Consider the following 11884-nt stretch of genomic DNA (forward strand, 5'->3'; position numbering starts at 1 on the left):
TTATACATTGTTTAAAATACCGTAATTTCCGGACTATTGAGCGCACCTGAATATAAGCCTCACGCACTAAATTTTTTAAAAATAATTATTTTTAACATAAATAAGCCGCACATGTCTATAAGCCGCAGGTGCCTACCGCAACATTGAAACAAATGAACTTTACACAGGCTAAAATGAATATCAAAACTAATACAATAGTTAGTTTTGCCAGTTAGATAAGTGCACTGTTGCTTTAAGAGCGCACAGTCGCAAGAGTCAATCAGAAGCTAGAACGTTAGATTGAAGACAGACGCTAGTTTGAAACCAGTGAGCTAAAGAACTTGAAGACTGGATTTGTATTGTTGTAAACTTTTATTTTATTTTCTAAAGTGTTTTGAGTTGTGTTCTGTCTACGCTGGTAGACTGTGGTTATTTTGACATTAGTTAAGTTATTGAGAGATACTGAGAAATCGCGTGGAGCTAAGCATCCATGCGGCTGCATCCATGCTAGCATCCTAGCTCCACAAAGCCACCGTAAACACAAAGCCACCGTATACAGTCACAGGTATCATAATCCATAAATTAGCCGCATCGTTGTTTAAGCCGCGAGGTTCAAAGCGTGGGAAAAAAGTAGCGGCTTATAGTCCGGAAAATACGGTAGGCATTTTTTAGCTGTTCATAATGAATGAATGTTACGAGAATAGGTCATTGCTGTTGAATATGGTCTCAGTGTAGCTTGACAATACTAATGTGGTTGTGGTTTTATCTTTAGGTCTGTAGTTGTTTCTGTTGTTAACTCGACTGTGTGGTTGTATTCATTTTGAAGGGTTTGTGTGTTTGTAGTGAAGTTTGATGGTGGTTGTGTGAATGTAAATCAGATGATTCCCCTGTGACTGTGATCAATAGAGCGTCCGGTGGGTGATGGGGAGAGGATGCTGGAGCTGCTGCAGCGCTGGGGACACCAGAGAGCGGAGGTGCGCTTCCTCCTGAGGCATGACCGAGCCCCGAGCCACGAGTCAGGTCAGTGCTGCTTGGGTTTCTGTGGGACGGACACTCCTTCTTTTCTATGCCTGTCCCACAACATGACAGTGAGGTCTGGTATTTAGGTAGGTATTTAGTGCCTTAAATGGGATGGTGTTTTAAAATCACAAAACTGTGTCACTGTTATCCAGACACCATCCTCCTGTTGCCTAGCTGCTCAGTTCTGATTTAGACTGCTCCCTGCCCCCAGTCTCAAACACATGTTTGTGGCGATCAGGTGTCTATTTGGACTACTCGCCAGTATGCGGATGACCAATAACAAAGCATTAGCAACCTGTAGCATATAGTTTGATGCATAATCACCATATCTGGACACACTCTAGAATATTTATTATATCATGCATATGTTACATTTCCGTGTTTCATTTTTGCCTATTCCAGCAAGGGTGCCTGTTTCATGGTTCTAGATCACATTGTTGAGGGTGTTTGGTGCTGACTTGGATTGGTTGGGTACCTAGTTAGATCTCTGTAACTCTTTTCTTCTAGGTGGTTCCAGAGGCTCAGAACACAAGAAGAATGGAGTGAAGGGTCCAGCGGAGAGAAGGATGGAGAATGGGGTGAGTTATCAACCAGAACATTTTTAAGACAGCGGTTTTTTATGTCAAAGTTGCCTTGTTTTAGTAGTATTTAAGCATACGATTGTGAATTGATTATCAGCTAATCTATTACAAGTTAGTTCTTCTAACCTAGGGGTCTCAAACTCAAATTACTTTTGGGCCACTTGCCAGGTGGTCGTCTTGGAAGGGGGGCCAGTGCAATTTTTTCTGCATTTCTTCTGTAATCTCAAAATGGTCATCACTACCCCTGATAAATATAACGTTAGCTAGCTGTGCATTTGGCCTGTAACGGTGCTTTCATCAAATCAGCAAAATGTAATTCCTTCACTGTATTTTCTGTGAGACTGCCTTCTCTGGGCAGACGATATTCGCAACCTGCAGCATAACAGTTACAGTCGCTCAGAAACTGTCGCTCAGTAAAGGACTCAGACTTCTGCTATTGCTTCACTATAACTAGTGTCAACGGATGCATCACATTCTTTTCTGGTTCTTTGAAAAAAATTCTGTTGAAAGGAGAGAACTCTCTAAACTTGTGAATCTTTTCTCTTCCTCTACTCACCTTCAAGATGATCATACTCATCTGCGTGTTTGGTGGTGTTTTGGTGCTTTAGATTAAAGGTCTTTAAGGACGTCAAGGAATCGCATGTCCACTTTTGTTGATGCATTTATAGAACTCTTTAACATGTAATTAATGAAATTTCAACACGGTCAAACGGAACTCCGCATTACAGCGTACTGTGTTGTAGAGTAGTATTTATGGGTTCTATTGTTTAACTTCCTCACAGGCCTGCTTGAACTTTGGCCTACTCGCATTAAGCCTGTACACTATGCTTTTGATGAGTCCGTATCAGCCAGGCTCTGAACACAAATCATAGTCGTTTGTAATTGATATCACTTTATGAAATACTTCAAACAAATCTAAATATCTGTTCCTTCTCTAAAATACAGAAATGCATTATGGACTTGGTAGGAACCATTGATTTCTTAATTCATTATTTATTTATTTATTTATTTATTTATTTATTTATTTGTTTGTTTGTTTGTTTGTTTGTTTGTTTATTTATTTATTTATTTATTTATTTATTTATTTACTTACCCCCTGTACAGGTAGCTGCTCCACGCATGGACATGACCCTTGCAGAGCTGCAGGAGATGGCAGCCAGACAACAGCAGCAGATTGATGCCCAACAGCAACTCCTGGCCTCCAAGGTACTTGGTCAAAGAGAGAATGGAGACGAGCCAGAAGAAAAAGACAGTTTTGTTTATAAGCAGCATTTTTTTGACCAACGGTTTATGACTGTTGGCTCAAAAATAATCGCAGATGAGTTCATTAAAAACCAAGCAACTTGTACGGACTATAAAAATAAATGTAAATATGTTTGATCAGAATGGTTTTGGGATTAAATGAGTGGTGTCACATATGGAACTGTTAGCCTAACAGTAAAACTACTAACCCTAGAACAACAGTAATAGTCTCCTTAAATGGAAATCCACATGATCCTCACAAGGTACAATGAAAAGAGAGGGATATTCAAACACAAGGCAGCAACTGGTATGGTCCTTTGCAACATGTCAGCACTCAAGCTTTCAGATTTCATAGTTGTAACACCAGGGAGATATAACTATGGTTATTTGATAAAGTCAACTCACTGCTAATAAAGTCTCTCCACCCCACCAGGAGCAGCGCCTGCGCTACCTGAAGCAGCAGGACCAGAGGCAGCAGCAGCAGGCCGTGGAGCAGGAGAAGCTGCAGAGACTGCGGGAGAACGTGGAGAAGCAGGAGACGCGGCTGAAGAAGGTCCGGGCCCTCAAGGGCCAGGTGGAGCAGAAACGCCTCAGCAATGGAAAGTTGGGTGAGTACCAGAGTACCGCCTAGGAAGTCTGCGCTGTTAGATATGCGATCACATTGACACATTTATCAAATTATGAAATGTAACCTTTGAACAGTGTTTGAGGTCCTTTGGGCCTACACACCTTTCTACATTACAAACAAATATCAAAAGGGTACGCTAAAAAACAAAGCAAGTTTTGAATAAATCATAACGATTGTATCTTTTGATAGGCACCTTAGACGGTGTTTTTGAAAAGTATGGTGTCGGAAAACACTGTTTTAGTGTGGACGGAAGGGCTGAACTGAGAAATAATGATGCGTTTTCAAATATACCTGGGTCGGTTTGGAAAGGATCTGCATGTGTCCCCGTAAATGTCCACTGGGGTAGAGACTTCTTTGGTTTTCAAGTAGTTTTTGGAAAGCTTTATGGGTGTTTTGGGGGTCATTACATCCACACAGATGCAAACCAGAGGGTATAGCATGTCTACAAAATGGAGTGGTACGTTTTTGATGTGGTATTACTTCGTCAGGATGTAGTCAATTTGTTGAAGTTGTCTGAGTCCAGTGTAGGCAAAGCACCCCCCTATATTCACACCACCATGTGTCAGTGTTGATTTGATACACTCAGTCACTCTCGGTCTGCCTGATTGTACTCTACTGTGTCCAATTCTTTGTGTCTGTATTCCAGTGGAGGAGATTGAGCAGATGAATAGTCTGTTCCAGCAGAAACAGCGTGAGCTGGTGGTGGCTGTTTCCAAGGTTGAAGAGTTGAGCAGACAGCTAGAGATACTAAAGACTGGCAAAATGGACCCCTTCAACAACAACCAGAGCTCTGTGGCTGAACTGGACTGCCTTTACAAAGAATTGCAGGTGAAATATATGGAATTACTGATCTTGTTCTCAAACGAGGTAGTCGTGTTTCAGCACTCCAGACTCTTGGTAAGGTGCACTTTTCTTAAAATGGGGCAAAGGAAAATGTACAGCATTTGTTGTTTTTCTCCAGCCCCTCTGCTAGATGACTTGGATGTAGAGGTACTGTTGTATTGGCTGTTCTTAAGCATAGTTGTGCCTATTCTAAGTGAGCTAAAACAATGATCAGGAAAAACATAGAAAGAATTGGGCTTTAGCCTTATGTCTTTTTATAATAATTGAAATCTCCAAATTCCTCCTTTAAATGCTCTAAAAGATCTATTTTTATGTACTGCAACATATTTTTGTATGAACCATCGAAGTTCCCTAGAAAGGGTTGACCCTTTTACTGCCATGTCACCTGTGGCATGTGATGTGATGTGATATTAAGGCCCTTGCAAGTGAAGATAACATCAACAAAACTTCTTTCAAGATAATCCTTACTTTGTGAAAAGATTAAGGCTCAGAGCTTTTTGCCAAAATCTGTCCCAGATGTGTTCTGTTCACTGTGCAAAAGAAGATTTCACCTTGTCATTCCTAATTCAGATTCAAATAAAAAAAAACGCTGAATTACACACAATTACACTGAACATCAGCTGGCGGCATAATCATGTTGAAGAACTCTTCCTTTGATGGGAATGGTTTGATTAGATTGGCATGATGTCTATGTCTTGTTTCCAGTTAAGGAACAAGCTGAACCAAGACCAGAATGTCAAGCTCCAGCATCAACGGGAGAACCTGAACAAGCGGAACCAGGAGGTGGCAGCCATGGACAAGCGTGTGAGCGAGCTCCGAGAGCGCCTCTGGAAGAAGAAGGCGGCTCTGCAACAGAAAGAGAACCTACCTGTGAGTCACTTCAGTGTTATGTTGTTCTGAAACTCATTAGTACCGTATTGATTTAGCTTTAATTAAGAGAGGGCTAGTCAAAATATAGGTACAGATCATTTTAGGGGGAGGAGGTGATTAAAACAATGATGAGTTTGTGAAAGCCACAGCTCCCATCGCATTATGGTTAATCGAAGCAGAATGTAAAATGAATTATTTCTCCTGAAAACAAACTGTCAAGAGGAAGTGCTAGTCTTTGCTTTTGTCTAACTGAATTAGCTCATGTTATTGATTTAGACCTGGTTCCAGATCACACATTTTCTGATGCATGTCATGACAGGGAGTAGGGTGGCTGGGCAGATGACAGAAAGGTCCCTGTGTCCATTCACTGCTATGGGGAGATGGTTTAGTGGTGTACTGCAAAGAATTTTAATGAAGGGGCCTTTTTTCAGATGGACACAAAGGGATTAGGTCTGTTTTGCAGTCTCCCTGGAAGACTAGTGTTTGCTGACCAGCAAACTTGCCCACTTAGACTTGGGGAGGGTCGGTGGTTCTAGTTGATTTAGCCTCCCTAACTGAAACTACCTCATTCATTACAGTTTTAGTCAAAAAGAACAAGCTAGTTTAAACAGGGCTCGGTTTGTTTCAAGTTTGTATTTTTTTTTTTTTTTTTCTCAAGAATGGCTTTCCTGTTAAAGAGAAGGCTTCAAAAGACTCTCATCCTAAGGTAAAAAATCCTTAACTGAATGACGCTGTGTGTGTGTGTGTGTGTGTGTGTGTGTGTGTGTGTATGTACAGATGTGTTGATGTTTATTTCCCCCTCAGTCTATCTTGTTCATTGTCTATATGCATCCTATTGACTATTGTATAAATGACTGGAGGAATAGCAAGGCAAGTGTTTTTATAGAGCATAATTCGTACACATTGGCAATTTAAAGTGTTTTACAAATAAGCAGATACCATAACACAAAAGGTAAAGTGCATTATAGAACATAGAAACATAAAAGATTAAAACAGCAGTTAACAGAGCATGAAAACGAACTAAATAAATAAAGAGCAGAGTGCATTTGATCAGTTAACAGAAAGCATCTGTCTATGGCTAGGGATGAACTAGGGCTGCGGTCCGACTGTCCGTCGTATCGTCTTTTGCTAACCACTTTTCCTAACCACTTTTCCTTTAGCTCCATGGAAAACGTCGTGAGGTCAAGGAAAGATGTGAAGTAAAATTTGTAAGGACTTAGGCAAAGACAACCGCTGTGCTACGAGAATCATCCGCCTGCACTGGGATACTAATTACTAATTATGATACTATACTAATTATGCGAAGGCAGGTGTTATTGACATGGGTCACATTGATCGGTTGTTGATTGGGTTGTTGCTGTTGCAAGGAATGGATGCTCCAGTGACAGTGATCACAGAACTGAGGCACTGCTGGTAAACTGTGAGCAAACTATGAGAAGGGTTAATCAGGAGCTAAAGGAGATACAAAAGGAAGCGTTGAGGCTCCTTTCTTAAGCATTTAGAGAATTTGACCAGCTCTTATCATGGCTGCCACTTAGATACTTCCGGGTCATTTCACTCTGTAAGGAACCTTCCTAAGTAAAAAAAAGACTACCCAAACAGGTCTTCGATTTCAAACTGGCTACAGTTGGAGCACCTTTGGTGCAATCTAGAATTTGGTTGCAGAGCTGGGCAGCATGGCAGCTAAAAGCTGCTTCGCCATGTTTAGTTCTGACCGGTATTACCAACAGATTTTTGATCTGAGAGGTCTAGTAGGTGTGTTCTGCTGAAACATATCTGGGTATCTGAGGAATTTGGTCCTGTCCCATTTAGTGACTTGTAAACAAGCAGCAGCGCCTCAGTTCTGTGACTTACTGGCAGCCAGTGTAAGGATTTAGGTCATAGATGTCAGTGTTGAGGTATAATCGGAGATCGATCCCTGGGGAACACCACAGGTCATAGATGTTAGTGTTGAGGTATAATAATCGGAGATCGATCCCCGGGGAACACCACAGGTCATAGATGTTGGTGTTGAGGTATAATCAGAGATCGATCCCTGGGGAACACCACAGGTCATAGATGTTAGTGTTGAGGTATAATCGGAGATCGATCCCTGGGGAACACCACAGGTCATAGATGTTAGTGTTGAGGTATAATCGGAGATCGATCCCTGGGGAACACCACAGGTCATAGATGTTAGTGTTGAGGTATAATCGGAGATCGATCCCTGGGGAACACCAGAGGTCATAGATGTTAGTGTTGAGGTATAATCGGAGATCGATCCCTGGGGAACACCACAGGTCATAGATGTTGGTGTTGAGGTATAATCGGAGATCGATCCCTGGGGAACACCACAGGTCATATATGTTAGTGTTGAGGTATAATAATCGGAGATCGATCCCTGGGGAACACCACAGGTCATAGATGTTGGTGTTGAGGTATAATCGGAGATCGATCCCTGGGGAACACCACAGGTCATAGATGTCAGTGTTGAGGTATAATTTCCGTTAGCAATGGAGGAAAGAATGTAAGCTTTTGTCTCCGAAAGGGTTTAGAGAGGATTTCAACTGTGAGTATTTTGTTATTTTGCGAGGAAATGCTTGGACGACTACCTTGATGTTTTTGGTTTAACGATTGATAAGCGTTCATACATTGCATTCTTTTCTCCATGGCATAAGCGGTAACAGGATTTGTTCCCCCCTAAAGATATTAGGCTCCCCATCCTCAGCTCTGCACTTACCTTGCCACTATATTCTACATAAATCATTTCCCTTCATTCTCCCTTATGCCTTATGTGGCATGTTTAACATATTGGTCTATGGGCCTAATAATGTGGTGTGAACTCTGCTGGGCTTTTATCAATTCAACACGTCAGATTTGATCATTTTACAATAACAATTTAACAGTTGAAATCTTTTCGTATAGCTACATATATTATTTATGTGCTCTGTGCAGGTGTCCTCTGACAGCCATCCCCAACAGCAGACGGGTGGGTCTCGCGTGGCAGCAGTGGGCCCCTACATTCAGTCCTCCACTATGCCCCGTGGACAATTGAGGCACGAGCTGTTGGTGAAGCCTACTTACCCAGATGGCACTTCAACCTTGCCAGCACCAGAGAGAACCATCCCAGAACTCAAGCCAAGCACAGGTAAAGAACCACTCAACACAGACAAACCCCAGCAGATAATTGGCCTAATGGATAATTGGATATTTCTAATACAAATGTGTGGTAAATGTTGCTGGCTGCTTCTGTTGACAATCTGATTGTGTTTTTACCATGTTGCCTCCTCCTCATCATACCATACAAAATAAAATGTATAGATGAATGTCAAATTACTGACATGGACATTAACAGCATACAGTACTTTATCTTTGTGGTTAATTAACAGTGAGCAATGTTGGTAGTCTTTGTCTAACATTTAAGTTAACAGTTAGCAGTACAGGACCAGTGCGTTTTGAAGGGTTGACACAAGATGATACCATAGTTATTTGTGTGGGTTCTTTGGCTCATGATTGTTGTCTGGCTGTCCACACATGCATCAGGAGGAGTGGATTGTGGGATTTCACCAGCATTATCAACAGATATCAACTCTGATGTGACTCTAAGCTCTGAAGGTAGAGCTGCTGAGGAGGCTTCCACACCCAATCTGATCATTGTGATGTCTAGTTCAATATTTGGGTTTATTTTCTATTTAAATCATTTGATGATTTTATGCAATAGTTAATGTGAAATGGTTTCGCATAAATTCAAGCATGGAAAAGAATTGGCCCAGCATTTGTTGATGTTTTAAACTAAAATCACTACTAAGGGTTTTTATTTTATTCCTGCATCTTCTTTATGAATGAATCACAGCCCACTTCTGAACATTTCCATTAACTGTGTTTGTCTATATCTTTTAAAACACTCACCCAGTTGAAGGTTCTGGGAAAGAGCTAGAATGAGGACAAGGACCTGGACCTGGGAAGTAAGGGAAAAGCTTGGTAAAAGTGCAAAAAAGGCTGATCTATATGTGCAGGGCAGGTAAACATTCAGGAATACATTTGAAAGACTTTATCAGTACCACAGCTTTGTGAAAGTCCATTTTTCCCTCAAATGTGAAATCCTGATACTGTACAGTACAGTACACTTCATGGGCTGGGCTGTACAACACCTACCACGGTTAGAGTTAATTTCTATGTCCATGTATATAGAAAAACAGGAAGTTGTCATGAGGGTCCAGTGTGTTACACATTATTTAGAACAACAGGAAGTTGTCATAAGGGTCCAGTGTGTTACACATTATTGAGGGAAGGGAATGGTGCATATACATTCAGAAAGGATAAATACCCCTTTCAATAAAAACAAATAAAAAATGTGTTGGGGTACACTTCAGGAGGTGTATTGAGTTGGAATGAGCTGGTAGTCCTGAGTGAGGTCTGTATGTAGAGAGAACATGAGCTGGTAGTCCTGAGTCAGGTCTGTATGTAGAACATGAGCTGGTAGTCCTGAGTCAGGTCTGTATGTAGAACATGAGCTGGTAGTCCTGAGTCAGGTCTGTATGTAGAGAGAACATGAGCTGGTAGTCCTGAGTGAGGTCTGTATGTAGTAAGAGAACATGAGCTGGTAGTCCTGAGTGAGGTCTGTATGTAGAGAGAACATGAGCTGGTAGTCCTGAGTCAGGTCTGTATGTAGAGAGAACATGAGCTGGTAGTCCTGAGTGAGGTCTGTATGTAGCACATGAGCTGGTAGTCCTGAGTCAGGTCTGTATGTAGAACATGAGCTGGTAGTCCTGAGTCAGGTCTGTATGTAGAGAGAACATGAGCTGGTAGTCCTGAGTCAGGTCTGTATGTAGTAAGAGACAGAACATGAGCTGGTAGTTCTGAGTCAGGTCTGTGTGTAGTAAGAGACAGAACATGAGCTGGTAGTCCTGAGTGAGGTCTGTATGTAGAGAGAACATGAGCTGGTAGTCCTGAGTGAGGTCTGTATGTAGAGAGAACATGAGCTGGTAGTCCTGAGTCAGGTCTGTATGTAGTAAGAGACAGAACATGAGCTGGTAGTTCTGAGTCAGGTCTGTATGTAGAGAGAACATGAGCTGGTAGTCCTGAGTCAGGTCTGTGTTTAGAGAAAACATGAGCTGGTAGTCCTGAGTGAGGTCTGTATGTAGAGAGAACATGAGCTGGTAGTCCTGAGTCAGGTCTGTATGTAGAGAGAACATGAGCTGGTAGTCCTGAGTCAGGTCTGTATGTAGAGAGAACATGAGCTGGTAGTCCTGAGTCAGGTCTGTATGTAGAGAGAACATGAGCTGGTAGTCCTGAGTGAGGTCTGTATGTAGAACATGAGCTGGTAGTCCTGAGTCAGGTCTGTATGTAGAACATGAGCTGGTAGTCCTGAATCAGGTCTGTATGTAGAGAGAACATGAGCTGGTAGTCCTGAGTCAGGTCTGTATGTAGTAAGAGACAGAACATGAGCTGGTAGTTCTGAGTCAGGTCTGTGTGTAGTAAGAGACAGAACATGAGCTGGTAGTCCTGAGTGAGGTCTGTATGTAGAGAGAACATGAGCTGGTAGTCCTGAGTCAGGTCTGTGTGTAGAGAAAACACGAGCTGGTAGTCCTGAGTGAGGTCTGTATGTAGAGAGAACATGAGCTGGTAGTCCTGAGTCAGGTCTGTATGTAGAGAGAACATGAGCTGGTAGTCCTGAGTCAGGTCTGTATGTAGAGAGAACATGAGCTGGTAGTCCTGAGTCAGGTCTGTATGTAGAGACAGAACATCGGTCAAGGGGCCCTGAATCTCATCTAGTGTGTTGTGTCAATAAAAGAGTCAATTGTTACTCACACAGATGTTTTCTAAAGAAGCCTGCCAAACGAGAGCTCATATGTACACATTCACACAGCCACACTGATGTTTTCTGAACTACAGCACACAATGGAACTTCTTACATTGACCTCTCTTTTTTTTACCTCTGTTCGTACACTGTGTGATGAAGGCAGTAGTTAAAACAGGTTTCCACAAATCTGCTGTGATGTTGCATGCAATCACTTCCACATGGAGAGTCAATATTCAGTGGAGAAGAACAGATTGTGGAGGAAAAAGGATAGAGGTAGAGAGAGAGAGAAGGCAGAAAAATGAAAATGCGCATCTGCCCGACGCATGAGTCTAGTCCTGTTTTCGACAGTATCCCACCATACTTTCACCGATTTCTCTCATCTCCAGTTCGTTATGTTTTAGGTTAATTGATTAGATATTCATCACGTTTTGTGTTTTTGTCTCTTACTTGCTTTTTTAGAAGCTATGTTCTTATTTAAACCTTTGAAAGAGTTGCGGGCGAAAAGGAAAGGTACAGGTGCCTTGTGCTGTTTTATCTGTGTTTGAGAGCTCTTCTCTTTTCTCCTGGGATGGCTTCTCTTCCCGTCTTGTGCCTACCCCTCAAGTGGTGTGTGTGTGCAGTGTTACTACTTCTGAAATGCTGACTGCGTGTTCCTTGTGTTTTTGCTATCAGAAATGTCATTTGATTTTCTCTTATCTGATTTTTCGCCTCAGTCTCTGAGCGAGATATTAGGGGTTCTAATGTTTGATATTCCTGATTGCATTTTCATCTTGTGCACTGTTTGTGCATTTGTTTACAGTTCAAATTGGTTAGTTGGAGAAGACTAATTCTCCTGGGTAGAGAGAGGATTTTCTGAACATAATTGCGGTCATGATTAAATCTCCTGTCTTCTCTTCTGTGTGCTGTGATCCTGCAGTGAAAACCTCCCCGCCTCCCCCC

The 11884-nt window shown here is 41.9% G+C and overlaps 1 protein-coding gene and 1 long non-coding RNA gene across 4 annotated transcripts in view; both read left to right on the plus strand.

Annotated features, from left to right (window-relative positions):
- Positions 1-11884, plus strand: part of LOC105910060 (apoptosis-stimulating of p53 protein 2) — a 29029-nt gene that overhangs the window by 8762 nt on the left and 8383 nt on the right. For all 3 annotated transcript variants that reach the window (XM_012838742.3, XM_031578622.2, XM_031578623.2), the window contains 8 exons: positions 886-999; positions 1507-1577; positions 2685-2786; positions 3256-3430; positions 4097-4278; positions 4999-5163; positions 5822-5869; positions 8098-8290. In XM_012838742.3, the coding sequence (XP_012694196.1) occupies positions 886-999; positions 1507-1577; positions 2685-2786; positions 3256-3430; positions 4097-4278; positions 4999-5163; positions 5822-5869; positions 8098-8290 (1050 nt within the window). The remainder of the gene's footprint in view (positions 1-885; positions 1000-1506; positions 1578-2684; positions 2787-3255; positions 3431-4096; positions 4279-4998; positions 5164-5821; positions 5870-8097; positions 8291-11884) is intronic.
- Positions 8306-10880, plus strand: LOC116223127. Its single transcript, XR_004164922.1, has 2 exons — positions 8306-9674; positions 9761-10880. It is a non-coding gene; the product is annotated as an uncharacterized LOC116223127 (long non-coding RNA).

This window comes from Clupea harengus, chromosome 13 (assembly GCF_900700415.2).
Source record: "Clupea harengus chromosome 13, Ch_v2.0.2, whole genome shotgun sequence".
Taxonomy (NCBI): Eukaryota; Metazoa; Chordata; class Actinopteri; order Clupeiformes; family Clupeidae; genus Clupea; species Clupea harengus.